The sequence below is a fragment of the Tachyglossus aculeatus genome, chromosome 11 (assembly GCF_015852505.1).
Source record: "Tachyglossus aculeatus isolate mTacAcu1 chromosome 11, mTacAcu1.pri, whole genome shotgun sequence".
Classification (NCBI taxonomy): Eukaryota; Metazoa; Chordata; class Mammalia; order Monotremata; family Tachyglossidae; genus Tachyglossus; species Tachyglossus aculeatus.
In genome coordinates, this window is record NC_052076.1 from 22,165,103 (window position 1) to 22,191,318 (window position 26,216).

The 26,216-nt window shown below is 48.4% G+C and overlaps 1 protein-coding gene across 1 annotated transcript; it reads left to right on the top strand.

Annotated features, from left to right (window-relative positions):
- Positions 1 to 686: 686 nt before the first annotated feature.
- Positions 687 to 24,812, top strand: METTL2A (methyltransferase like 2A). The gene is made up of 11 exons (XM_038754269.1): positions 687 to 749; positions 3,103 to 3,339; positions 7,843 to 7,982; positions 10,635 to 10,726; positions 11,757 to 12,094; positions 13,150 to 13,199; positions 15,937 to 15,997; positions 17,690 to 17,829; positions 21,550 to 21,656; positions 22,947 to 23,012; positions 24,383 to 24,812. Exons 1-11 carry the CDS (start codon positions 687 to 689, stop codon positions 24,535 to 24,537), a joined length of 1,449 nt encoding a protein of 482 aa, XP_038610197.1. The 3' UTR covers positions 24,538 to 24,812.
- Positions 24,813 to 26,216: the final 1,404 nt, after the last annotated feature.

Sequence of the window (26,216 nt, forward strand, 5' to 3'; positions counted from 1 at the left end):
CTCTCTTCCTCCCTTCAAAGCCCTACTGAGAGCTCACCTCCTCCAGGAGGCCTTCCCAGACTGAGCCCCCTCCTTCCTCTCCTCCTCTTCCCCCTCCCCATCCCCCCCACTTACCTCCTTCCCCTCCCCACAGCACCTGTATATATGTATATATGTTTGTGCATATTTATTACTCCATTTATTTATTTATTTATTTTGTACATATTTGTTCTATTTATTTTATTTTGTTAATGTGTTTGGTTTCGTTCTCTGTCTCCCCCTTCTAGACTGTGAGCCCACTGTTGGGTAGGGACCGTCTCTATATGTTGCCAACTTGTACTTCCCAAGCTCTTAGTACAGTGCGCTGCACACAGTAAGCACTCAATAAATACGATTGAATGAATGAATGACCCTGAGAGGGGGACAGCACTTTTGTACACATCTGCAATTTGTTCATATTAATGCCTGTCTCCCCTCCTCTAGACTGTAAGCTCATTGTGGGCAGGGAATATGCCTATGTATTACTGTATCGTATTCTCCCAAGCGCTTAGTACAGTGCTCAGCATGAGTAAGCACTCAATAAATCTGATTGAATGAATAAATAAATGAATGTCTACCCCAGGACTTAGTACAGGGCTTGACGCAAAGTAAGCACTTAACAGAAACCACTGTTTTTATTTTTTTTAGGAAAGGATAAATGTGCTGCCATGGTTAAGGGGATCCTGTGGCTGGCACAGATACTGTGGTCCAGTGTGACCCCATTTACAAAGGTGCGGTGAAACAACAACAGAGAGAATGATAGGTAGGTACAGGAGTGGCCTAGGTGTGTGAAAGTATAGCTTCAAGGGAGTCACTTGAGCCCTCAGAGCAAAAAGGTCAAACATAAAGAAACTGCTAGAGGAAGCCCTGTAATGACCATGTTTATTACCACAAACATCAAATTACTGATGATTTAATGCAAGAGGAAATCTATAGGGAGCTGAGCCTCCTACAGGTGAAAGGTATTGGTTAGACTATAAGTTCCTTGTAGGCAAGAGATGTGTCACTTGTTGGTTTTGTGCTTTCCAAAACCTGAGTACACAGATTTGCACCCAGTGAGTGCACAATAAATAATAATAATGATAATAATAACAATTAGGATATTTGTTAAGCGCTTACTATGTGCCAAGCGCTATTTTAAGCACTGGGGTAGAGACAAAATGTTTAGCTCCCACACAGGGTTCCCAGTTCCCAGTAAGTTCACAGTTCAATAAATAGGATTGACAGATTGATTATTTCCTCTGAAGTGAGTCTAGACCAGCTGAATTCAATCAGTCAGTGGCATTTATTGAGTGCTTTCTGCATGCAGAGCACTGTACTAAGCACTTGGGAAAGTACAAGACTTGACAGACTCATTCCCTGTCTACAACAAGCTTAAGTCTAGAGGGAAAGACATTAATGTAAATAAATAAATTATGGCTATGTACATAAGTACTATGGGGCTGAGGGTGGGGTAGATATCAAGTGCTTAAAGGGTACATATCCAAGTGCATAGATGACACAGAAGGGAGAGGGAGTCAGGGAAAAGATCAGGGAAGGCCTCTTGGAGGAGATGCAACTTGAATAAGGTTTGAAGGTGGGGAGATTGATTGTCTGTCGGATTTGAAGAGGGAGGGAGTTCCAGGCCAGAGGCAGGATGTAGGAAATGGGTTGGCAGCAAGATAGACAAGACTGGGGAACGGTGAACAGGTTGGCGTTAGAGGAGCGAAGTGTGAGGGCTGTGCTGAAGAAGATCGGTGAGGTAAGGTAGGAGGGGGCGAGCTGATTGAGTGCTCTAAATCCTACAGTAAGGAGTTTCTGTTTGATGCAGAAGTGGTTGGACAACCACTGGAGGTTCTTGAGGAGTGGGAAGATGTGGACTGAACATTTCTGTAGAAAAATGATCCAAGCAGCAGCATGAGGTGTGGAGTGGAGTGGGGAGAAGCAAGAAATCTCAGGCTTTGCCCCATGGTTCAATCAGGAAGAATTCTGTATTGCATTCTCCCCATCTAGACTAGAAGTTCACTGTGGACAGGGTTTATATCTACCAACTCTGTTAGAGAGTACTCTCCAAGCACGTAGTACATTGCTCTGCACACAGTAAGTGCTTAATAAATACGATTGATTGATTACTTTCCACTGGATCTACTGAAAGTGGCCAATGGCAAAGCTGGAATTAGAATGACTTCCATGCTGGATTGTGATTTGAGAAGGAAAAGTGGGGGTTCAGGAATAGGGAATTGTGTGGGCGCAGGGGCTCCTACCAACTGATAGAACGGGAAGACTCCCGGCTACCTAGACTCAAGCTCAGCTGGGAATCAGAGACACCAGAGGAGTTCCATGGTCAGAAGGCTTCATAGGAACAGTTTAATTTGAGGGTGAAAGGCTTTGAGCTCAGCCTTAAGAAGTTGGGAGGGAAACAAGTTCCCAGCAAAATATTCCTGTTTCCATTCTACCTGCCTACGAGCATATCAAGTGCTATAGATGTAAATATATATATATATATATATAAAATATATATATATTGTACATATTTATGTATTTATTTTACTTGTACATATATAGTATATATTTGTACACATTACTTGTACACATTTACTACTCTGTTGATGATGTACATGTAGCTATAATTCTATTTATTCTGATGGTTTTGACTCCTGTCTACTTGTTTTGTTTCGTTGTCTGTCGCCCCCTTCTAGACTATGAGCCCGTTGTTGGGTAGGGACCGTCCCTATATGTTGCCGACTTGTGCTTCCCAAGCGCTTAGTACAGTGCTCTGCACACCATAAGCGCTCAATAAATATGGCTGAATGAATGAATGAATAAACCGGACAGGATTCCCTAAAGGATCACCCTTCGGGAATTCCCCATATCCCTCTGGGATTTAAAGACTCCAACTCCTGACCCTGTGCATTCCTTCTAATTGAGTGGAGGCCAGGAATGAGGCCCCAGAATGGTTAAGGGTGTAAATCAATCCATCGATTAATCAGCGGTATCTATTGAGCAGTTACCATGTGCAGAGCACTGTATTAAGTGCTCGGCAGAGTACAACAGAGTTTATAGGCACGTTTCCCGCCCACAAGACGTTTACAATCTAATCACTAGTTACTGACAAAAACTAACCAGGGCACTGATAAATTGGTTAAAACAGAAGCAGTGAACTTCTCTCAAAGGTACTTCCCCGACCATTCCCGAGCGTCTCAGACGACAGGGAGTTCCACTGCTCCGAAAGGAAATAAAAAGCTTGTAACAATTAGCCAGCAGTGCCATCAGCTAACCACACAACTGCCGCATGGGAATCCATCCCTCTTAACCTTTGGCTCCTTGGACAGATGCCACCCAGTGAGTGGAAGGGCCGTACTCCGGCTCAGCCAGCAGAGCGAGCATGCGCGCGCTCGATCCTCCCTCCCGGCCGAGGAGGAGGAGGAAAGATGAGGATGATGGTATTTGTTAAGCACTTACTATGATGATGATGAGGATGATGGTATTTGTTAAGCGCTTACTATGATGATGATGATGGTATTTGTTAAGCGCTTACTATGTGCAAAGCACTGTTCTAAGCGCTGGGGGGGGATACAAAGTGATCAGGTTGACCCACGGGGGGCTCACAGTCTTAATCCCCATTTTACAGATGAGGTCACTGAGGCACAGAGAAGAATAATAATAATAATGATGATGGCATTTATTAAGCACTTACTACATGCAAAGCACTGTTCTAAGCACTGGGGGGATAGAAGGTGATCAGGTTGTCCCATGGGGGGGCTCACGGTCAATCCCCGTTTTACAGATGAGGTCACTGAGGCACAGAGAATGATGATAATAATAATAATGGCATTTATTAAGTGCTTACTATGTGCAAAGCACTGCTCTAAGCGCTGGGGTGATACAAGGTGATCAGGTTGTCCCATGGGGGGGCTCACAGTCTTAATCCCCATTTTACAGATGAGGTCACTGAGGCACAGAGAATGATAATAATAATAATAATGGCATTTATTAAAAGCTAACTAGGTGCGAAGCACTGTTCTAAGCGCTGGGGGGATACAAGGTGATCAGGTTGTCCCATGGGGGTGCTCACAGTCTTAATCCCCGTTTTACAGTTGAGGTCACTGAGGCACAGAGAATGATAATAATAATAATAATAATAATGGCATTTATTAAAAGCTAACTAGGTGCAAAGCACTGTTCTAAGCGCTGGGGGGATACAAGGTGATCAGGTTGTCCCATGGGGGTGGCTCACAGTCTTAATCCCCGTTTTACAGATGAGGTCACTGAGGCACAGAGAATAATAATAATAATAATAATGGCATTTATTAAAAGCTAACTAGGTGCAAAACACTGTTCTAATTGCTGGGAGGATACAAGGTGATCAGGTTGTCCCATGGGGGGGGCTCACAGTCTTAATCCCCATTTTACAGATGAGGTCACTGAGGCACAGAGAATAATAATAATAATGATGGTGGCATTTATTAAGTGCTTATTATGTGCAAAGCACTGTTCTAAGAGTTGGGGGGATACAAGGTGATCAGGTTGTCCCACGGGGGGCTCACAGTCTTAATCCCCATTTTACAGATGAGGTCACTGAGGCACAGAGAATAATAATAATAATGGCATTTATTAAAATCTTATGTGCAAAACACTGTTCTAATTGCTGGGGGGATACAAGGTGATCAGGTTGTCCCACGGGGGGCTCACAGCCTTAATCCCCATTTTAAAGATGAGGTCACTGAGGCACAGAGAATAATAATAATAATAATAATAATAATAATAATAATAATAATGGCATTGATTAAAATCTTACTATGTGCAAAACACTGTTCTAATTGCTGGGGGGGATACAAGGTGATCAGGTTGGCTCACGGTCAATCCCCATTTTACAGATGAGGTCACTGAGGCACAGAGAATAATAACGGCATTTATTAAAATCTTACTATGTGCAAAACACTGTTCTAATTGCTGGGGGGATACAAGGTGATCAGGTTGTCCCACGGGGGGCTCACAGTCTTAATCCCTATTTTACAGATGAAGTCACTGAGGCACAGAGAATAATAATAAAAAAAATAATAATAATAATAATGGCATTTATTAAAATCTTACTATGTGCAAAACACTGTTCTAATTGCTGGGGGGGATACAAGGTGATCAGGTTGGCTCGCGGTCAATCCCCATTTTGCAGATGAGGTCACTGAGGCACAGAGAATAATAATAATAATAATAGCATTTATTAAAATCTTACTAGGTGCAAAACACTTTTCTAAGCGCTGGGGGACACAAGGTGATCAGGTTGTCCCACGGGGGGCTCACAGTCTCAATCCTCATTTTCCAGATGAGGGAACTGAGGCGTAGAGAAGTAAAGTGCCTTGCCTAAAGTCACCCAGCTGACAGTAGAGAAGCAGCGTGGGTCAGTGGAAAGAGCCTGGGCTTTGGAGTCAGAGGTCATGGGTTCAAATCCCAGCTCCACCAAATGTCAGCTGTGTGACTTTGGGCAAGTCACTTCACTTCTCTAGGCCTCAGTTACCTCATCTGTCAAATGGGGATTGACTGTAAGCCCCCCGTGGGACAACCTGATCACCTTATCACCTCCCCAGTGCTTAGAACAGTGCTTTGCACATAGTAAGCACTTAACAGATGCCCTCATCATCAGTTGGTGGAGCCAGGATTTGAAGCCGTGAGCTGTGACACCAAAGCCCGGGCTCTTTCCACTGAGCCACACTGCTTCCCATTGCCAGTGCCGGGCCGAAACGGCATCTGCAGGCCGGTCCGAGGCCTCTGAGGCCTCTGTCGCCTTTCCCTCGCGCTCCCTCAGCTTTCTCCCTCCCTCCCTTTCATTCATTCATTCAATTGTATTTATTGAACGCTTACTGTGTGCAGAGCACTGTACTAAGCGCTTGGAAAGTACAAATCAGCAACATAGAGAGACGGTCCCTACCCAACAACAGGCTCACAGTCCAGCTCCCTCAAGCTACCTGCGCCGTCTTTGTGCGGGGCAAGAAACAATAATAATAATAATAATAATAAAATAGTATTTGTTAAGCGCTTACTATGTGCCAAGCACTGTTCTAAGCGCTGGGGTGGATCCACGTCATCCCCCTGGCCTGGAATGCCCTCCCTCCCCACATCCGCCAAGCTAGCCCTCCTTCCTCTCCCCCTTGTGCCCCCTCCATCCCCCCTGTCTTACCTCCTTCCCTTCCCCACAGCACCTGTATATATGTATATTAATGATGGCATTTGTTAAGCGCTTACTATGTGCAAAGCACTGTTCTAAGCGCTGGGGGGGATACAAGGTGAACAGGTTGTCCCACGTGAGGCTCACAGTCTTCACCCCCATTTTACAGATGAGGTAACCGAGGCTCCAAGAAGTTAAGTGACTTACCCAAGGTCACCCAGCAGACATGTGGTGGAGCTCGGATTCGAACCCATGACCTCCTCCCCCTCTCCATTCCCCCATCTTACCTCCTTCCCTTCCCCACAGCACCTGTATATATTATATATTGTTGTGATCGGGTTTGTCTGATCTCCATTTTGTTTTCCCATCCCTTCCTCCCATCCCTTTGTACACCCTTCCTCATGGAAGAAGAATGCCCGCCAAAACTTCCTGCCATAAAACCTGCCTAACAAAGGCCTCCCCCACCCTGACCTGCCTGACAAAAACCATCCCTCTGTATATATGTATATATGTTTGTACATATTTATTACTCTAGTTATTTATTTTACTTGTACATATCTATTCTGTTTATTTTATTTTGTTAGTATGTTTGGTTTTGTTCTCTGTCTCCCCCTTCTAGACCGTGAGACCGCTGTTGGGTAGGGACTGTCTCTATATGTTGCCAACTTGTACTTCCCAAGTGCTTAGTCCAGCGCTCTGCACACAGGAAGCGCTCAATAAATACGATTGATGATGACCTCTGACTCCAAAGCCCGTGCTGTTTCCACTAGGCCATGCTGCTCCTCTATGTATATATGTTTGTACATATTTATTACTTTATTTATTTATTTATTTTACTTGTGCATATCTATTCTGTTTATTTTATTTTGGTAGTATGTTTGGTTTTGTTCTCTGTCTCCCCCTTTCAGACTGTGAGCCCACTGTTGGGCAGGGACTGTCTCTATATGTTGCCAACTTGGACTTCCCAAGCGCTTAGTCCAGTGCTCTGCACACAGTAAGCGCTCAATCAATCAATCAATCAATCAATCGTATTTATTGAGCGCTTACTATGTGCAGAGCACTGTACTAAGCGCTTGGGAAGTACAAATTGGCAACACATAGAGACAGTCCCTACCCAACAGTGGGCTCACAGTCTAAAAGGGGGAGACAGAGAACAGAACCAAACATACCAACAAAATAAAATAAATAGGATAGAAATGTACAAGTAAAATAAATAAATAAATAGAGTAATAAATATGTACAACCATATATACATATATACAGGTGCTGTGGGGAAGGGAAGGAGGTAAGATGGGGGGTTACGATTGATGATGACCTCTGACTCCAAAGCCCGTGCTCTTTCCACTAGGCCATTATGCTCCTCTATGTATATATGTTTGTACATATTTATTACTCATGTATTTATTTATTTTACTTGTACCTATCTATTCTATTTATTTTATTTTGTTAGTATGTTTGGTTTTGTTCTCCGTCTCCCCCTTCTAGACTGTGAGCCCGCTGTTGGGTAGGGACCGTCTCTATGTGTTGCCGACTTGTACTTCCCAAGCGCTTAGTCCAGTGCTCTGCACACAGTAAGCGCTCAACGAATACGATTGATTGATTTTCCCTCAGCTTTTCCCGCCCAACGGTCTCCCGGCGGTGGCCGCCCACGAGGGGCTCAATAAAGTTTTTCCTCGCAAAAGGGCGCCATTTCCGCTTCCGGTGTCATGGCCGACCGCTGGCATGGAGACGCCGCCGCCGCCGCCGCCGCCGAGGGAAAGCGACCTCAGTTCGGGACTCGCTTTCTGAACAGCCCGGACAGCGTATTCCACTACAACGCCTGGTAATCAATCAATCAATCAATCAATCAATCGTATTTATTGAGCGCTTACTGCGTGCAGAGCACTGGACTAAGCGCTTGGGAAGTCCAAGTTGGCAACATCTAGAGACGGTCCCTACCCAACAGTGGGCTCACAGTCTAAAAGGGGGAGACAAACAACAAAACCAATCATACTAACAAAATAAAATAAATAGAGTAGATATGTACAAGTAAAATAAATAAATATGTACAAACATATATACATATATACAGGTGCCCTGCTGAGAGCTCACCTCCTCCAGGAGGCCTTCCCAGACTGAGCCCCTTCCTTCCTTTCCCCCTCGTCCCCCTCTCCATCCCCCCCAGCTTACCTCCTTCCCTTTCCCACAGCACCGGTATATATGTTTGTACATATTTATTACTCTATTTATTTATTTATTTTACTTGTACATATCTATTCTATTTATTTTATTTTGTTAGTATGTTTGGTTTTGTTCTCTGTCTCCCCCCTTTAGACTGTGAGCCCACTGTTGGGTAGGGACCGTCTCTAGATGTTGCCAATTTGTACTTCCCAAGCGCTTAGTACAGTGCTGTGCACATAGTAAGCGCTCAATAAATACGATTGATGATGATGAAGTAAAATAAATAAATAAATAGAGTAATAAATATGTACAAACATATATAACTTAGCTTCTCTGGGCCTCAGTTCCCTCATCTGTAAAATGAGGATTAAGACTGTGAGCCCCACGTGGGACAACCTGATCACCTTGTATCCCCCCCCCCCCAGCGCTTAGAACAGTGCTTTGCACATAGTAAGCGCTTAATAAATGCCATTATTATTATTATAGAAGCAGCGTGGCTCAGTGGAAAGAGCCCGGGCTTTGGAGTCAGAGGTCATGAGTTCTAATCCCGGATCCACCACTTCTCAGCTGTGTGATTTTGGGCAAGTCACTTAACTTCTCTGGGCTTCAGTTCCCTCATCTGTAAAATGAGGATTAAGACTGTGAGCCCCACGTGGGACAACCTGATCACCTTGTATCCCCCCAGCGCTTAGAACAGTGTTTTGCACATAAGCACTTAAATGCCATCATTGTTATTCCCCCTTCCCCTCCCCAAGCACCGTCCGTCCGTCCTTCCTTCCTTCCTTCCTTTTTATTCAGCGCTTACTGGGTCCCCACCGCCTCCTGCTTCTCCCTTTATAATGGCATTATTTAAGCACTTGGTGAGTGCAAAGCATTGTTCTAATAATAATAATGATGGCATTTATTAAGCGCTTACTATGTGCCAAGCACTGTTCTAAGCGCTGGGGAGGTTTCAGGGTGATCAGATTGTCCCATGGGGGGCTCACAGTCTCAGTCCCCATTTTACACCTCACATTAAGACCTCACAGTCTTAATCCCCATTTTACAGATGAGGTCACTGAGACCCAGAGAAGTTAAGGGACTTGCCCATAGTCACACAGCTGACAAGCGGCGGAGCCGGGATTAGAATCGACTTCTGACTCCCAAGCCTGGGCTCTTGCCACTGAGCCACGCTGCTTCTCTAAGCAGTGAATTGACTTGCCCAGGGTCACCCAGCAAAAAACAAACAAATCAAAAAGAGCAAATGGTGGGGTTGGAATTAGAACCCAGGTCCTTCTGACTCCCAGCAGCATGGCTCAGTGGGAAGAGCAGGGGCTTTGAAGTCAGAGGGCATGGGTTCAAATCCCGGCTCTGCCACTTGTCAGCTGTGTGACTTTGGGCAAGTTACTTCACTTCTCTGGGCCTCAGTTACCCCATCTGTAAAATGGGGATTAAGACTGTGAGCCCCACGTGGGACAACCTGATCCCCTTGTAACCTTCTCAGCGCTTAGAACAGTGCTTTGCACATAGCGCTTAACAAATGCCATAATTATTATTATTATTATTATCTTTCTACTCAGTCAAGCAGCTTCACAAACTCCCCTACCTCCCTTTCTCTCCCGCCCCACCCCTCACCTTCTCCACTGCCTGGGTCTTCCTCCCTTCCCCTCACCCATTACCACCCAGCGTGGGCCCCTCCCAATCAATCAGCGGTATTTGTTGAGCGCTTACTATTTTGAGCGGTATTTGTTGAGCACTTACCAGTACTAGAGAAGCAGCGTGGCTCAATAGAAAGAGCATGGGCTTTGGAGTCAGAGTTCATGGGTTCAGATTCCGGCTCCGCCAATTGTCAGCTGTGTGGCTTTGGGCAAGTCACTTAGCTTCTCTGTACCTCAGTTACTCCATCTGTAAAATGGGGATTAAGACTGTGAGCCCCCTGTGGGACAACCTGATCACCTTGTAACCTCCCCAGCGCTTAGAACAGTGCTTTGCACGTAGTAAGTGCTTAATAAATGCCATTATCATTATTATTATTATTATTTGCGGAGCACTGTATCAGGTGCTGCTTTCGTCTGGGACCAAGAGGAAACCAGGTCACCTGAAAGTGAATCCCATTGACTTTCTGGGCCCCTGGCCTGGGGAGATGCTAGGCTCACGGTCAACCCTCCCCGGGAGAGGTCTGTGACCAGCCAAAAACCCTTCCTTGCTGGATGCAGAGTTTTTGTGGCGTGGGAGCCGGGCATCCAGGACTCTGTGGGGCCCTACATCAAAAGTAGGCAGGCAATCACTTCTGCCTATGGTGATGATTGGGCGGATGGCTTCCTTCTCTCTGCAGGGATAATGTGGAATGGTCAAGAGAACAGGAAGCAGCTGCCCAGAAGAAAGTCCAGGAAAACAGCGCCACGCTAGTGCCTGCAGAGAAAAAAGGTGTGTTTAGGGGCAATAACTCTCATCAATTTGTCTCTAAGGCTTGGGGGGAGAGAACTTATGGAGAAGAAGCAGTGGGTTCTGTTGCCGCTGAGCGCTTTCAGTAACATTTTTTAGTTCTATAGCTACTGGGTCTAGAGGGATCTCAGGTTGAGGTGGTATCTCGGACAAGTGACCTGTCAGGTGATACTTTTGCCCGAAATAATAATAATCGTGGTATTTGTTAATTGTTTACTATGTGCCATGCACTGTATTAAGCCCTGGGGAAGATCCAGATACTCAGGTTGGCCACTGTCTCTGTCAATCAATCAATCAATCAATCGTATTCATTGAGCGCTTACTGTGTGCAGAGCACTGTACTAAGCGCTTGGGAAGTACAAGTTGGCAACATATAGAGACAGTCCCTACCCAGCAGTGGGCTCACAGTCTAAATATCGTAAACATTGTACAACTGCTCTGTGGAGTGAGCGGTCAACAAAGCATGTTAAAAAAATAATCAAATTAATTGAACTCTAGGGGATGACAGATTCTATTATCTTTATAAGTTAATCTTATTTGATGCAAGCAAATTTAACATAGCCTTTTCTTTGTACGGTAATGATGTATTTAACACAAAGGTAAATAAAGTATAAAGTCAACTGTCCTACATGGGGTCACAGACTAAGTAGGATGGAGAACTGGTATTGAATCCCCATTCTACAGATGAAGGAACTCAGGCAAAGAGAAGTTGTGACTTGCCCAAGGTCACACAGCAGACAAGTGGTGGAGGTGGGGTTAGAACCCCCGTCCTGACTCCTTGGCCAAGCTGCTTCCTACTCCCTACATCTGCCATTTTGTCCCTCTCCCCAGCCTGAGCCTTGATCTTGTTCTTCCACTTGTAAAATGGCCTTTAAGGTCCAGTAGGGTACGGTTGAAGTGAAATCTATTTTCGTAGTTCTACTACTTAAGCACTTGCGTTTTTAAATATGGCAATATTTTAAATATTTGAGCGTGCATTTTTTTAATGATCTTTTGGTGACTCTGTTTACAGTCGAGTATGAAGTCAATGCCCATGAATACTGGAATGGTTTCTACAAAATTCACGAAAATCGCTTTTTCAAAGACCGGCATTGGCTTTTCACTGAATTTCCCGAACTGGCCCCTCGTCCGACGGCAAAGACCCCTGGGAGCTTGGTGCCCGAGGCCAGCGGCAGCGAAATGCTCCGAGCCTCTGGAAGCTGTGGGGATGCCCTCGGTTTCCCAGTGCCGGATTCCCAAGAACAGGGTCAGATGTCCTGTGCAGATGCGGAAATAGCTGAGAAACTCAGTCACCTGAAAATGAGCATTGACGACTTTCCAGGATCTTCTGCCACATACCGGATATTAGAGGTAATTCTCACCCCTTGAGCATGGAGGAGCGTAACAGACGCTGGGTTTCAGGTACAGCGTAGATCACAGTGTCCATCAGTGGAATGGATGCATCAGCTCCAACCTGATGGTGGCACTGATGAAACCGAGGGAGCTTAGCCCCCCAGGGTGAGGGGCTGAGAATTGGGACCCCAAGCCCACTGAGGGTTTCCAACTGTTCCTTGTCCCCGTTCTTGTCCCAGAATGTTTTTGGTTCAGTGCGAGCAGTCGTGTTTTTCTCCCAAGCTTCACTCCTAAGTCCTTTGTGGGAGCTGCACAGGGAATGAGAGTAGAGAGAGTTCCCTGAGCAGCTCGCGGAGTTGCCCGCCGTTGACAGTTGTCCAGTGTTTGCTGGGAGCGGGGCTCTATTTTCATTTCCTCCTCTCTGGTCCTGTCCCACCCAGGGAAAAGCCCACGGAAACCTGAAATACGACATCCATCATTGACCCAGCCAGGATGGAGCCCAGTCCGGACCCGAGCTGGCTCTGAGTGGAGAGCAAACTCCTCCTCCCTCCCATCTCTTTGGCCTCCCATGCTTAGAGGTCCTGGAGCCCCCCCCGGACTTGCCTGGGCCTTTTTTGAGCGCAGCTCTGAGGCCTCCCACTGTGAGCAGGACTTGCACCGGAAGGGTTTTTCAGTGTGGTGATGGCTTGTGCTGAGCCATCCGTGCTCCCTTGCATGGCCCCCCTTAAGCTGTCAGCATGCCTTGCTAGGTGATTGGTTACGGGTGTGGGTGAACAGTGTAACCCTGTCTGCCTGCCATGACCTCAGGCGTGTGGATTGTACCCCTTTCTGCATAAGGCACTCGGCCCCCCAAGAGCCCCCAGGAATCCGGCCCATCATTTTCAAGAGCTGTTTCTTTCGCACGACCGAGGCACAGTCGTCAAGGGGTGCAGCGCACACCCGGTTGATGTGGTTCCCCTGTGTCCCTGACATTTGTAAAAAATCGGGGTGGGAATGTAGGCTGAGCCTTGTGCTCGTTCCAGATCTGCAGATAATCGGAAACTTGAGTGATTCTCTGTTCTTCTCTTCTGCAGGTTGGCTGTGGTGTTGGAAATACAGTTTTTCCAATTTTACAAACGAACAAGTAAGTGCCTTACAAAGTTTAACCCCACGTAACAACAGAGAAACTTCAGGATCAGTTAGTCTGCAGCATCTCTTGAGCACTTTAGGCAGCAGAGGGAAAGAAGATACGGACCCTAGCCCGCAAAGTGGGAGTGACAGAGACAGAGAAACAGCGTGTCCCGGCAGAAGGAGCACAGGCTTGGGAGTCAGAGGACCCGGGATTTTCTCCCAGCTCTGCCAATTGCTTGCTGTGTGACAGTGGAAAGTCCCTTAACTTCACTGTGCCTCAGTTTCCTCAACTGTAAAATGGGGATTTAATGCCTGTTCTCCTGCCTACTTAAGACTGTGAGTCCCATGCAAGGCAGGAACTGTGTCCGACCTAATTAACTTGTACCTACCTCAGCACTTAAAACAGTGTTTGGCACATAGTAAGTGCTTAAGAAATACCATAAAAAAAGAAAAATATAAGGGGATTGTTCAAGGCACTAACCATAGACACAGAGTTTACAATGGTGTACACTCTGTGTGTCTGGGTTGAGGGGTGGATGGAGTGAGGCTTAGGTGGGGGTAGCTGTGTAAATATTTGAAAGGAGAGGTTAAGCATTTTTATTGTGTTTTGTGCACACTACAAAATATACCTACGCTTCAGAACATCCCTGTAAATTAAGTATTTGCCGAGATGGAGTATTCCCAATTCCCTGACTAAACCCTTCTCCCACTCCCTTCTGTGCCGCTTGTACTTGCTCCTCCATTCATCCTCCTTCCCATCCCCACAGCACATATGTATACATATGTAATTTATTTATCTATTTATATTAATGGCTCTCCCCTCCTCTAGACTGTGAGCTCGTTTTGGGCAGGATTGTGTCTGTTGTAGTCTCCCAAGTGCTTAATGTAGTGCTTTGCACACAGTAAATCACACAGCTGACAAGTGGCGGAGCCGGGATACCCAGGCCGATTAGAACGTGCTGCCCTCGGAGATGAAAGTGGAAGCCCCTGTTGGAAGAGCATTAAATAATGTTGGCGGAAGGCCGCGTGCAGCACCATTGAGCCATAGCACTGTACTAAGTGCTTGGGAATGAGCCATTCTTCAGAACCCCCGGGTGGGTGTTGTCCAGGGGAATGGGGCGGGAACCAGATACGGTGAGGAAACCCAGACAGCTTTAGCTGTTGGGCTGGTTTGCGTTTACAGTGGCGCAGTCACGTGATTTCTTGGCATTGAGTGGGGCTGGGGAAAATTCCTGGTTTAAGCCCCCCGGAGCCCTTCCTTCCTTCCTTCCAGCCTCCTTGAGGATGTTTGTGAGGGGCTGTCCCCCCTCAATCCGCAGGGAAAGGAGTCCTTCTTCCCAGACCAGGATTGAACCGCAGGTGTGGGTTGGGAGGGTCAATTCCACCCAGCTTGACCCTTTCTGGGGGTCACTTCTTGCTCCTGCTTCCCTCCTCCCCACTCCTTCAGGCTCCGTCAATTTGAGGCTGGGGGTTGTAGGTTTAGACCTTCTCTCCTCGCGTTTCCCCCACCCCCGGCTTGATTGTCATCTCGTTTGGGGTTTTTTATGCTATTTGTTAAGTCCTTACTATGCGTCAGAGTGCTTACTATGTGTCACTTTTCTAAACTCAGATAAATATAAGATAATTAGGTTGGACGCGGAGGTGCAGCAGGACTCGGAGATGGACTTAGAGAAGCAGCGTGGTTCAATGGAAAGAGCACGGGCTTTGGAGTCAGAGGTCATGGGTTCAAATCTCGGCTCTGCCAGTTGTCAGCTGTGTGACTTCGGGCAAGTCATTTAACTTCCCTGTGCCTCAGTTACCTCATCTGTAAAATGGGGATGAAGACTGTGAGCCCCTCTGTCCCCGTGGGACAACCTGATCACCTTGTAACCTCCCCAGCGCTTAGAACAGTGTTTTGCACATAGTAAGCGCTTAATAAATGGCATTAGTAGTAGTAGTAGGAAGCACTCAGTAAATACGTATGAATGAATGAGAGATCAGGAAGCTGAATTGGTGATAGTCGAGGGAGGGACTAGAATGCAAAGGTCCCTCCTGTCAGAACTGGGGAGCACCCAGCCCAGTGAGGTGTGTTACACGAGGGTAAAATCGTTTCAGAGTTAATTGAGGGTAGTCGCCAAAGGGCCTCAGAAAGGCAATGTGTAGTTAGACCCTAATAACTACAATTAAAAAAAAAAGTTCCAGTCTCTTGGGGAGCGTAGCAGGGGTGCACATCTGACCCGAATATATTTGCAACAGCATTCTAGTGAGCTGCTTCTCATCATTGTGCATAATAGGTTTTTGCTTATCTATGGTCTAGTGGTCACTCAGAAGAAAGCTAACAGGAATTGCTGCAGTTATGCCTCAAGTAGAAATATTAGAACAGGGCTGAGAGCCTATGATATGAAAAGATTTCAGTGAGGGTGGGTGTCCCAGCACTGGTACTAATCAGTCAGTTGTATTCATTGAGCGTTTACTGTGTGCAGAGCACTGTACTGTGTGCTTGGGAAGGTACACTACAGTAGAATTGGTAGACACATTCCCTACCCATGATGAGCTTATTGTGTACATAGCTCTCAGTCACTGGTCTGCTATTGACTGGTTAAAATTCTGGTAGCTGATGTGTCTTTTAAACCTTCTCCGTGGCTGCTTCATACTCCATTTTCCCTCCATTCTGTTGCGGGATTGAGAATTGTGTAGGAAACTGTCTGAATAGCCACTCTAGCAGGCAGTAGTAAAACCGGTCTCCTCCTTTTCTCTGGCTTTTATTTCAGTGACCCTGGGCTTTTTGTTTATTGCTGCGACTTTTCCACTACAGCTGTGGACCTTGTCCAGGTAGGTTAAGTGCTGCAGGTCAGCAAATCTCTGGTAGTTGGTAACAAGATTGCACTGTGCCCTTGTCATCTGGGCGCTAATAGCAGCCAGTAGGTTTATATGCAGATATTTTTAAACATCTTTGTCGCTCTCTGGTAGTAGGGTGGGTGCTTGAATGCTAGGTCACTTTAGATATAAGAAGGATTGAAGTACAGTATAAATGTCTTCAGGGTAAGTAGATGCCCCTAGTAATTCAGTTTTCTGTGTTTTGGAGTGGGGGCTTTTAGGAGCCTTCTTTAGAGAGGGCTGTTGAATTGAGACTGAAGCATATGTAGTCTTTCGGCCTTTGGATTTGCATTCCCAGGTTAAGTCCATAAGCACGGCTCTTCCAGTCCCAGATTTGGTGGGGCCGAATCCCCATGGCTTTCTACTGTCACCATTTCCCGGCTCCATTTTTGGCACGAAGGGGAGCCGCAGAAAGAGCCAAGGGGCCTGAAGAATTCAGTTCTCTTGGGATTTCCCATATTTCCCCCCAACCATCAGAAAGACCGTACCGATCAACATCAGAGGTGGGCAAATTCTTAGGCCCTGGGGATCCTCTGTGTGATGTTGCAAACATTTCAGCCCAAGAGGACAAGTGAGGCCATTCCAAGATTCCAGTCAGCCCAGTGTCCCGCCTCCAATGGTGGGAACGGGGCCGGGCGACTGGAAGGAGCCGGGTGGCGGCCACCTTCTTGGACGTCTGCCCTTATGGACCATCCACCGTCTCACAGGAGATGATGTTCTACGTCAACATCCCACTGCATTCCAAACTTTCCGCTACAGGTCAGGGACTGCTCACCCATGAATTTTACCCCCACCCTTTCTGAACCTACTGGTGTTTTCAGCCTCAATGATTTTCCAGTACTCGCTATCAATTCCGTATGTTCACTACCTGCCGTGTGACATTTTGTTCATATGAGTGGGTGTAGCCGGCCAGCCCGATGCACAGCCAGCGGTCCCTTCCACGCTCAAGATAAAGCCCTCCTACTACAGTGGTCCAGGGCCCTGGGGCCAGAAATGAGGCAGGCAGTTGTTTGGATATCTTTTTCTGGCTACCTCCCCAGTGAGGGTGGAGCGGTGTGCTCCTCCGCCTACCTAGCATGCCCCTGGATGACGTGGCTGCTTCGGTATCATCCAGGAAAGTAGCATCTGGGGCTCCCACTTGCATCGATCACTTCTTTGCCAATAGGATCGTGCCCTTGTTCTTTTTCTAGCTGAGCTAAGCCACCCACTTGGGACCAGTACTCTGGGATCAGCAGCATCTGTTGCAAGGAGGCTGATGGAAGTTAGTGCACCCTGAGAGAGGTGGACGGCTTAGTCTAGTGCAAGAGCACAGGACTGGAACTCCAGAGACACAGGCTCCAGGCCCTGTTCTGCCACTTCGCTGCTGCGGGACCTCGGGCAAGTCCACTGAACTTCTTGGCCTCAGTTTCCTCATCTGTACAGTGGGGATAAAATACTGGGAGTCTCGTGTGGGACGAGGATGGTGATTATCTTGTATCTACCCAGCACTTTGTTCAGTACTTGACACGTAGAAAGTACTTTATCTATCCTCCGATGATTATGATGATAATGAAGAAACTGCCTTTCATGCAGAATGTCATTTTAGTCCATGAAATTTATTATGACCATTGCCACCCGTTTTTTTGCCTTACTAAAAATGTTCCGCAGGCAAATTCCGAGTACGATCCTTCCCGCTGTTTCGCCTTCGTTCACGACCTGTGTGATGAGCACAAGAGTTACCCCATGCCCGAAGGGAGTCTGGATATCATCATCCTGGTCTTCGTCCTCTCTGCCATTGATCCCAACAAGTAAGGCACTCTTGGATCTGTTTCTCCTGCAGACATGGGAAGTGGTCTAGGGGGTGGTGAAACCAGGGCTTTGGCATGAGTCTTTCTTCTCCATGTCCCATACGTCGCCTTCTTGGCACATTTTCAACATTTAGCTGAGCATACATAATCCTGAACCAAACCATGGTATCTGTCAAACACGTTTACTACGTGCCAAGCACCGTACTAAGGGCTGGGGTAGGTATAAGGCAGTCAGGTCAGACCCAGTCCCTGACCCCAAGTAGTTCCCAGTCTAAGTAGGAGGGAGAACAGGTATTGAAACCCCCATTTTTATGGATATGGAAACTGAGGCCCAGAGAAGTGAAGTGACTTGCCCAAGGTCACCCAGCAGGCAAGGGGCAGAGGTGGTATTAGAAACGAGGTCCAATGATTCCCAGATCCATGCTCTTTCCACTAGACCACTCAGTAGCATTTCTTAAAGCCAAGCTGTTACTGCCCTACGTACAGTAACCAAGATTCCTGCCCTCAGGAAACTTCCAATTTAGTGGAAAAACACTGAACCCCCAACTCTGAGACAATATCAGGCTCTCCCACCCCCAAGGTCCCTGGTCGTCCCTGTGTAACTACATATATTCATGGAGGAGCACTCCTCTGCATTTAGGATGAAGGGGTGTGCAGTTTTGTGGCGTAAGGACTGGTTTTACTTCACTCACCTGCTGACTCTGAACTCTGGAAATTGTGCTTTATCTCTGGGCCAGTTTTTTCCAGATGAGGTTGACCACTTGGAAAGTGGTTATTTATGAGCACTAAGTTGTAATCATTCAGCTGAATGCCTTCACGTGTTAAAGGGCAGCTCTTGAGGCCTTTTGATCTTTCCAATATGAGCCAACATTAGAGCTACATAAAAATGTATTAATATTTGGAGAAGGCATGAAAAGAATTTTTCCCTGGGGGGCCCATAGGGTATGACTGGGAATTTTTACTATCCTCCATCACAAAAGGTTGGTTACTCTTTGCCTCTGGTTTATTGTCCATTCTTATGGAGCCCAGGCTTGGCCTCTGGAGCCTGGAAGGATGATGTGATGGCAGTGGCCCAGGCCAGCCTGATGGAGTACAGCTGGGATTGTGTGGCTCAGTGGAAAGAGTCCGGGCTCTGGAGTCAGAGGTCATGGGTTCAAATTCCGGCTCCGCCAATTGTCAGCTGTGTGACTTGGGGCAAGTCACTTAACTTCTCTGGGCCTCAATTACCTCATTTGTAAAATGGGGATTAAGACTGTGAGCCCCCCGTGGGACAACCTGATCACCTTGTAACCTCCCCAGCGCTTAGAACAGTGCTTTGCACATAGTAAGTGCTTAATAAATGCCATCATTATTATTTGTACTTCCCAAGCGCTTAGTACAGTGCTCTGCACATAGTAAGCGCTCAATAAATACGATTGATGATGATGATGATGATGATTATAAAGCGGGACATAGCAGGGAGAAATCTGCCACCTCTGCTCCTGCTGGCTGTTCGGAGTTGGAAGTGGAGCTAAAGAGCTGGGGCTGAAGGGGTGACAGCCAAGACCTCTACAGGGTCCCTTCGTTTAGAAGCTCCTCATTCCCTCCAGGGCCCCAGGGTCAGCGGGACACTGGAAACCCAAGAAAGACAAGTTGCCGGTCCTTGTACGTTAGCCTGGTGTGGTAGCCAGGAACCGCCATTCTAGGCCGAAGTAAACCTGGCTCAGTTCCCACGCCCTAAAAAAAACTCCTGAAAGGATCCTGGAATTCTGAACTAGTGAAAATGGTATTTGGTAAATGAAGCGGCACAGCCTAGTAGAAAGAGCCGGGCCTGGGAATCAGAGGACCAGGTTTCTAATCCCGCCTGCTGGATGACTTGGGGCAAGTCACTTCACTTCTCTGGGGCCTCAGTTTCCTCATTGGTAAAATGGGGATTCAAAACCTGTTCTCCCTTCTACTTAGACTGTGAGCCCCACGTGGTACGGGGCTATGACTGACTTGATTATCTCATGTCTACCCACCACTTAGTCTAGTGCTTGGCCTATAGTAAGTGCTTAATTCATACCACAGTTTTTAAATGAACAGCCGTGGCGTCTTCATGCCATTATCTTGAAGAGGTGGATTTGGCTGTATTCAGAAAAATTGAAAAAATTAGAAGGCTATGCATAAAATGGAATGAACCGTTAGTCATTATTTTGTCTGGACCAGAATTTTGCGCACCCTCCGTGTGCCCCCACCCCAACCCAAGTTGTTTTTGGGGTGAGCAGTCAGGTTTTTATAATTACTGGGGAAGTCAGTAATTTATAATTACTGGGGAAGTCACACACACACACACACACACACACACACACACACACACACACACACACACACACACACACACACACACACACCACCCCCACCCCCACCCCCACCCCCCCCAAATGCCCACCCTGGGGAAGTCAGTAATTTATAATTACTGGGGAAGACACACACACACACACACACACACACACCCCCTAAATGCCCACCCACCCTGCAAGTCCGTGAGTAGCTGCCATAACCGTAAGGCAGAAGAGTACCACATGCTACAACATGTGACATTCCTCCCCAGTGTACACTTTTCTGTTTACTGCCCCACAGATCTCACTCAACTTGGTACAGAGAGGGTAGTTCCTGGAACAAAGTTCCTCCTTTCGGGGTGCCGCCAGATTACCTGTAGGGGTGTCCTGTAGGCCAGGTGTCTCGCTCTTTGGTCATTTAACTTTTCACTCAGTGTTTAGTGCAACTCAGGGTGTCCCGTCAACTGTAAGATTGTTTTTGGGAGACGGGGAATTATTTGGACCGTGGCTTCCTCTTTGGACCATTCCCTGTCTCGGTTGCAGCGCCCTGGCAGGAAGACAGGAGATAGGGAAAGCTAAGTAAACTGTTCAGATTTCTGGCTTTGCGCTCCCAATGTCACCGCCGGGCTAATGTAGCTCACCTTCTCACTTCTCTGGCTTCGTCTCAGCGGCCAAAGGATGCCCCTCCCACCAGATGGGCTCCCCCTCCACAGTAATGGCAAACTCTTCTACTTCGTCCTGTGGATTTTTAAATATTTAGCATTCTAGCCATCTAACTGGAAATTCTTCCCAATGACAATAATGCATCCTCGGCCAAATTTTCCAGCCAAAACCAGTTGTGTCGATCCATTATCTCAGACTTTTCTGGCAAACGCCTGGGCCCAACTTCTGTATAGCTTCCCTTGAAGTAAAAAAAAAATCCCACCCAGTCCAGAAGTTTTTCAGTCTCATCAAGGAACCAAAGCTTTTCTCCCTAGATCTGGAACATGGGGGCCGCCTCGGAGCCGGCCACTCTGCAGTTCTCTTGTGGCACTGCTCGTAGGGTGGGTTAGCCTACCAGACAGAGAGAGCTGCTCAAGGGATTTGGGAGGACCATGGAGGGATCTGGTGAATTTCGAGCGTCCGTGGGGCATGTCAGTCTACTTGGGCTGGGCCGATTCCGCCTGCAGGCGAGCTGTCCCCACGCCCGCCCCCGCAGCCGGAGATCCTCCTCGTCCAACTCCATCGTCGGTCTTTTGGGCGCCGTCAAGTGATTGAGCAGCGGAGAACAAAACGTCCGTTTTCAACTGCGGTTCCAACAAAGTGGCGGAAGGCCAGTTGAATTTTTCGGCTGGAAAACTGCCATATTTGGTCTGTGGGCCGTGTGGAGGGAGGCCTCCATCACTGGGCCTGCTGACCTTCTTGGCTCCTTCTTCCCCAGGATGCAGAATGCCATCGTCAGGCTAAGCTGCCTTCTGAAGCCTGGGGGGCGGATTCTCCTCCGAGACTACGGCCGATACGACATGGCCCAGCTTCGCTTTAAGACAGGTTTGGTCCCCGGTCTTGTGGTTTACGACTCAACACCAGAGCCGGTTCCTGGGGGTGCCTAGGCCCTCCTGGCCTGGGTAGACTGGTCTCCTCTCTCTCCCTGCCTTCCTCTCTCTCCCACTGCTCAGATCTCTGTGAGCCGGAAGGGCTGTCTGTGGGAGCAGTGCCCCGAGCCCCCAAAGGCTTTCCCCCGGTAGACTCATGCACGAGTCCTCAAAAATCATCCTCAAAAATCTCCAGTGGCTACCAATCAATCTGCACATCAGGCAGAAACTCCTCACCCTGGGCTTCAAGGCTGTCCATCACCTCGCCCCCTCCTACCTCACCTCCCTTCTCTCCTTCTACAGCCCAGCCCGCACCCTCTGCTCCTCCACCGCTAATCTCCTCACCGTACCTCGTTCTCGCCTGTCCCGCCATCGACCCCCGGCCCACGTCATCCCCCGGGCCCGGAATGCCCTCCCTCTGCCCATCCACCAAGCTAGCTCTCTTCCTCCCTTCAAGGCCCTACTGAGAGCTCACCTCCTTCAGGAGGCCTTCCCAGACTGAGCCCCTTCCTTCCTCTCCCCCTCGTCTCCCTCTCCATCCCCCCCATCTTACCTCCTTCCCTTCCCCACAGCACCTGTATATATGTATATATGTTTTTACATATTTATTACTCTATTTATTTATTTATTTTACTTGTACATATCTATTCTTTTTATTTTGTTAGTATGTTTGGTTTTGTTCTCTGTCTCCTCCTTTTAGACTGTGAGCCTACTGTTGGGTAGGGACTGTCTCTGTATGTTGCCAACTTGTACTTCCCAAGCACTTAGTACAGTGCTCTGCACACAGTAAGCGCTCAATAAATACGATTGATTGATTGAGTGTGGCCGGGTGGCACGTGATCCCTCCCTTGTTACATTCACACGTGGATGATGCCTTTGAACATATGCGATCATTGCTGTGGGCTGCCAGAGATCCTCAGCCTGGCAGCAGGCAGATGTGGCTGCTCTGGGGGTTCCCTGACCCCCAGCACTGGGGTCGAACGTCGGAATGTCAGGCTGGGCCTGGGTTCCGAGGCAGGCGGGGAGCCGGGCCCGGGGCCCCCACCATCCCCCACGGCCCTCCCGAGACCCTGCCGCACCTTAAGATGCCCTTTGTCTGGGCTTGGGGAGAGACACCCAAGCGACCTTGGGGCCCCATAGAAACTCAAAGACGAATTCTGTTTTCTGTCAGAGAACAGGGAGTGAGTGCCCCGTTGGGTGAAGAGCAGTCTTTCAGAATTGTAAAACACGATTCTCTTCTTCGCAGGACGTTGCCTTTCGGAAAACTTTTACGTGAGAGGGGATGGAACCAGAGTTTACTTCTTCACCCAAGGTATGAAATGCTTCCCTTCGTATTAGCCCCTCTAAACCCGGCCATCTTAAATAGGCTTTGCAATACAGATTTGCTCCAGGGAATGACGGCGAAGATCGACACGGTGAAGTCGAATAACCCTACGACTCAAGGCAGGCGGGCGTGACGTATATGGTGACAGAAAGTCTCCTGTGGAACGCCACCTGCTAGATCGTCCCAAAGTCTGGACTCGTGTGGCAGTCGATGGCCTTGTGCCCAAATCTGATATTCACTCTAATTTGTGGATTGACTGACAGCAAAGCCTGCAGCACTCCAAATGGCTTTGGTCTCACACGAAGCATGATCCTCGGAAGCCTTTTCAATTCCTCAGCTAATCAGGGGTGGGATTGGGTCTATGGTGGTAGCTCCTCACTGTGTCTCCACCCCCACCTCCCTATCCCGCTCTGGTTAAACCCTGCCTCCAGCACCAGTTGAATCCCTCCTCCAGTTCCCTTTTGGAAGAGGGAGAGCCCAGTGGGGTGGTCGCTGCAGAGCCTCCCCGCTCCTGCCTTCCGCTCCCTCCCAAAGCCATGGAAACAAGCTGATGACTCCCCAGATCCTTCCTGCCCCCCCAAGTCAGCAGCGGTGCCGGGAAAATGGGGAGCGAGGTGGGGGAGCGGGAAGTCTCCTGGCGCCAGCCACAGATCAGAACGTCAGCCCGAAGTGGCTCTAGTGGCTGAGAACGGTTTGCCTTTCCCATTGACCCTTCCTGTACTCCTCCTCCTCCCGCAGCAGTGGCCCTTTCACACGTCTGCCCCACACTTGTGGTCCTGCCACACCTCTCCCCCCTCAGGAGCCAGAATGGCTTTTTCAGGCACAGGCTGTGTGAGTGGAGCAGTCATGGTAGTAAGGGTGTGACTTTGAACATATGCGATCAGAAAGAAGAACACACTCCCCACCCACAAGGAGCTTCCACTCTAGTGAGGAGCAGGAGTCTAATGTTGTTGGCAGGGCCAGAACCGGTCTCCTGGGGGCCTTCCCTTCATCCAGCACAAGCACAATGAGGAGGGGGCTGAAGATCAGACTTCTGGCCAGCGTTAGAAAGTGCACATAGGAGACCCATCCATGTGCAGTGCAAGCTCCCTGGGGCCAGCTGGATACCTGGCAGAACTGGGGCCGGGAGGGGAGAGGGAGTGGAGACCCCTGAATCGATGACCACGACCCCAAGGCGTCCCCTTGCTGAGTTGGGCTTCCAACCTGAGGCCCCTCGGCTTGTCTCTCTCTGTCCCTGTCCATATCTCTTTCTGCCACCCCCTCGCCTCCTGGGGATCGCTGATGTCCCCAGAGCCCAGCGTGGTATGGAAAGTGGAAATGGATTGCTTGATCTAATGCCCTCCTCTTTCCTGAACCAGATGAGCTGCACGGCCTATTCTCTTCCGCTGGACTGGAAAAGGTTCAGAACGTGGTGGACAGCCGGCTCCAAGTGAACCGAGGGAGGCAGCTGACCATGTACCGGATCTGGATTCAGTGCAGATACCGCAAGCCCCTTCCCTCGAGTCCCAGCTGAAGGGCCGGCCCCTCAGGAAGGAGAGCCCAGCCTTGGCCCGGGCGGGTTGGGGGACCGATGCCTCAATAGAAGGTGCTGCGGGTTCCTCTCGGCCCTCTTTATGGGATCAGAAGCCCTGCGTCGCCATCAGGAATTGGGCTGGGGCCAGGTTGAAGTGTTGTTTTAAGGATCCGAAGACTTAAATAATGTATGGTGGGGTTTTATGCTGTTGATGTTTTTTGTTTTGTGGGTTTGGTTTTTTTTAATCTGAAATTAATCTTTTGTCATTTCTCTTGCACCCTAAGTTTCTGTTTTGGTCTGCCCCCATCCTGCTCAGCCTGAGGTCTCAGAGCAAACCCATCTTGCTCTTCTTTTGGGTCACTCCTTGCCAAACAACCATTGGTGGGCTCCCCGGGACCCAGAAGCCATTTGTGCCAGTCCCTGCCAGCTGGAACCCACCCTGGCTCTCTGGGCATCCTGTGGCCAGTGGGCAAGCAGGCACCCAATCTGGAGAGAAAGTGTGACTCGTTCTGGCCCTGGGGCCTGGGCTCGGGTTGAATTTGCAAATCTCTGGGGCTCATGGTCTTTGAGCTCTGTTGAGAACTGAGGGAAATCTGTTTCTGGAGACTGGTAAGGGGAGGATGTTTTGTTTTGTTCCATCCAAACTGAACAATTCCCCCAGATGCGTTCATCCTTAGTGGCTTGTCGTGTCCTCCCTTGTAGCCTCCAATAGTAGGAGTCGTGGAAAAGGAGTGGGCTGAGCACCTACTGAGTGCAGTACACTGCTTTAAACCCTTGGGAAAGAACGGCAGAAGCTCGAGATAATAATAATAATAATGATAGCATTTATTAAGCGCTTACTATGTGCAAAGCACTGTTCTAAGCGCTGGGGAGATTACAAGGTGATCAGGTTGTCCCACGGGGGGCTCACAGTTTTAATCCCCATTTTACAGATGAGGGAACTGAGGCCCAGAGAAGTGAAGTGACTTGCCCAAAGTCGCACAGCTGACAGTTGGTGGAGCCGGGATTTGAACCCACGACCTCTGACTCCAAAGCCCGGGCTCTTTCCACTGAGCCACGCTGCTTCTCATCAGGGCACTGATGAGAAGGCACTGTAATGGGGCAGACAACAGAGAAATATTTACAATTGGGGCCTGGTTATTTTATAAGTGGTAATCAACCAATTGGTGGTATTCATTCATTCAGTTATATTTATTGAGCACTTACTGTGTGCAGAGCACTGTACTAAGCGCTTGGGAAGTACAAGTTGGCAATATATAGAGACGGTCCCTACCCAACTGTGGGCTCACAGTCTAGAAGGGGGAGACAGACAACAAAACATATTAATAAAATAAATAGGATAGTAAACATGTACTAGTAAAATAGAGTAATAAATCTGTACAAACATATACAGATGCTGTGGGGAGGGGAAGTAGGTAGGGTGGAGGGGAAGGAGGTAGGGTGGAGAGGATGGGGAGGGGCAGAGGAAGGAGGGGGCTCAGTCTGGGAAAGCCTCCTGGAGGAGGTGAGCTCTCAGTAGGGCTTTGAAGGGAGGAAGAGAGCTAGGTTGCGGATGTGCGGAGGGAGGGCATTCCAGGCCTGGGGGAGGACGTGGGCTGGGGGTCGACGGCGGGACAGGTGAGAACGAGGCAAGGTGAGGAGATTAGCGGCAGAGGAGCGGAGGGTGCGGGCTGGGCTGT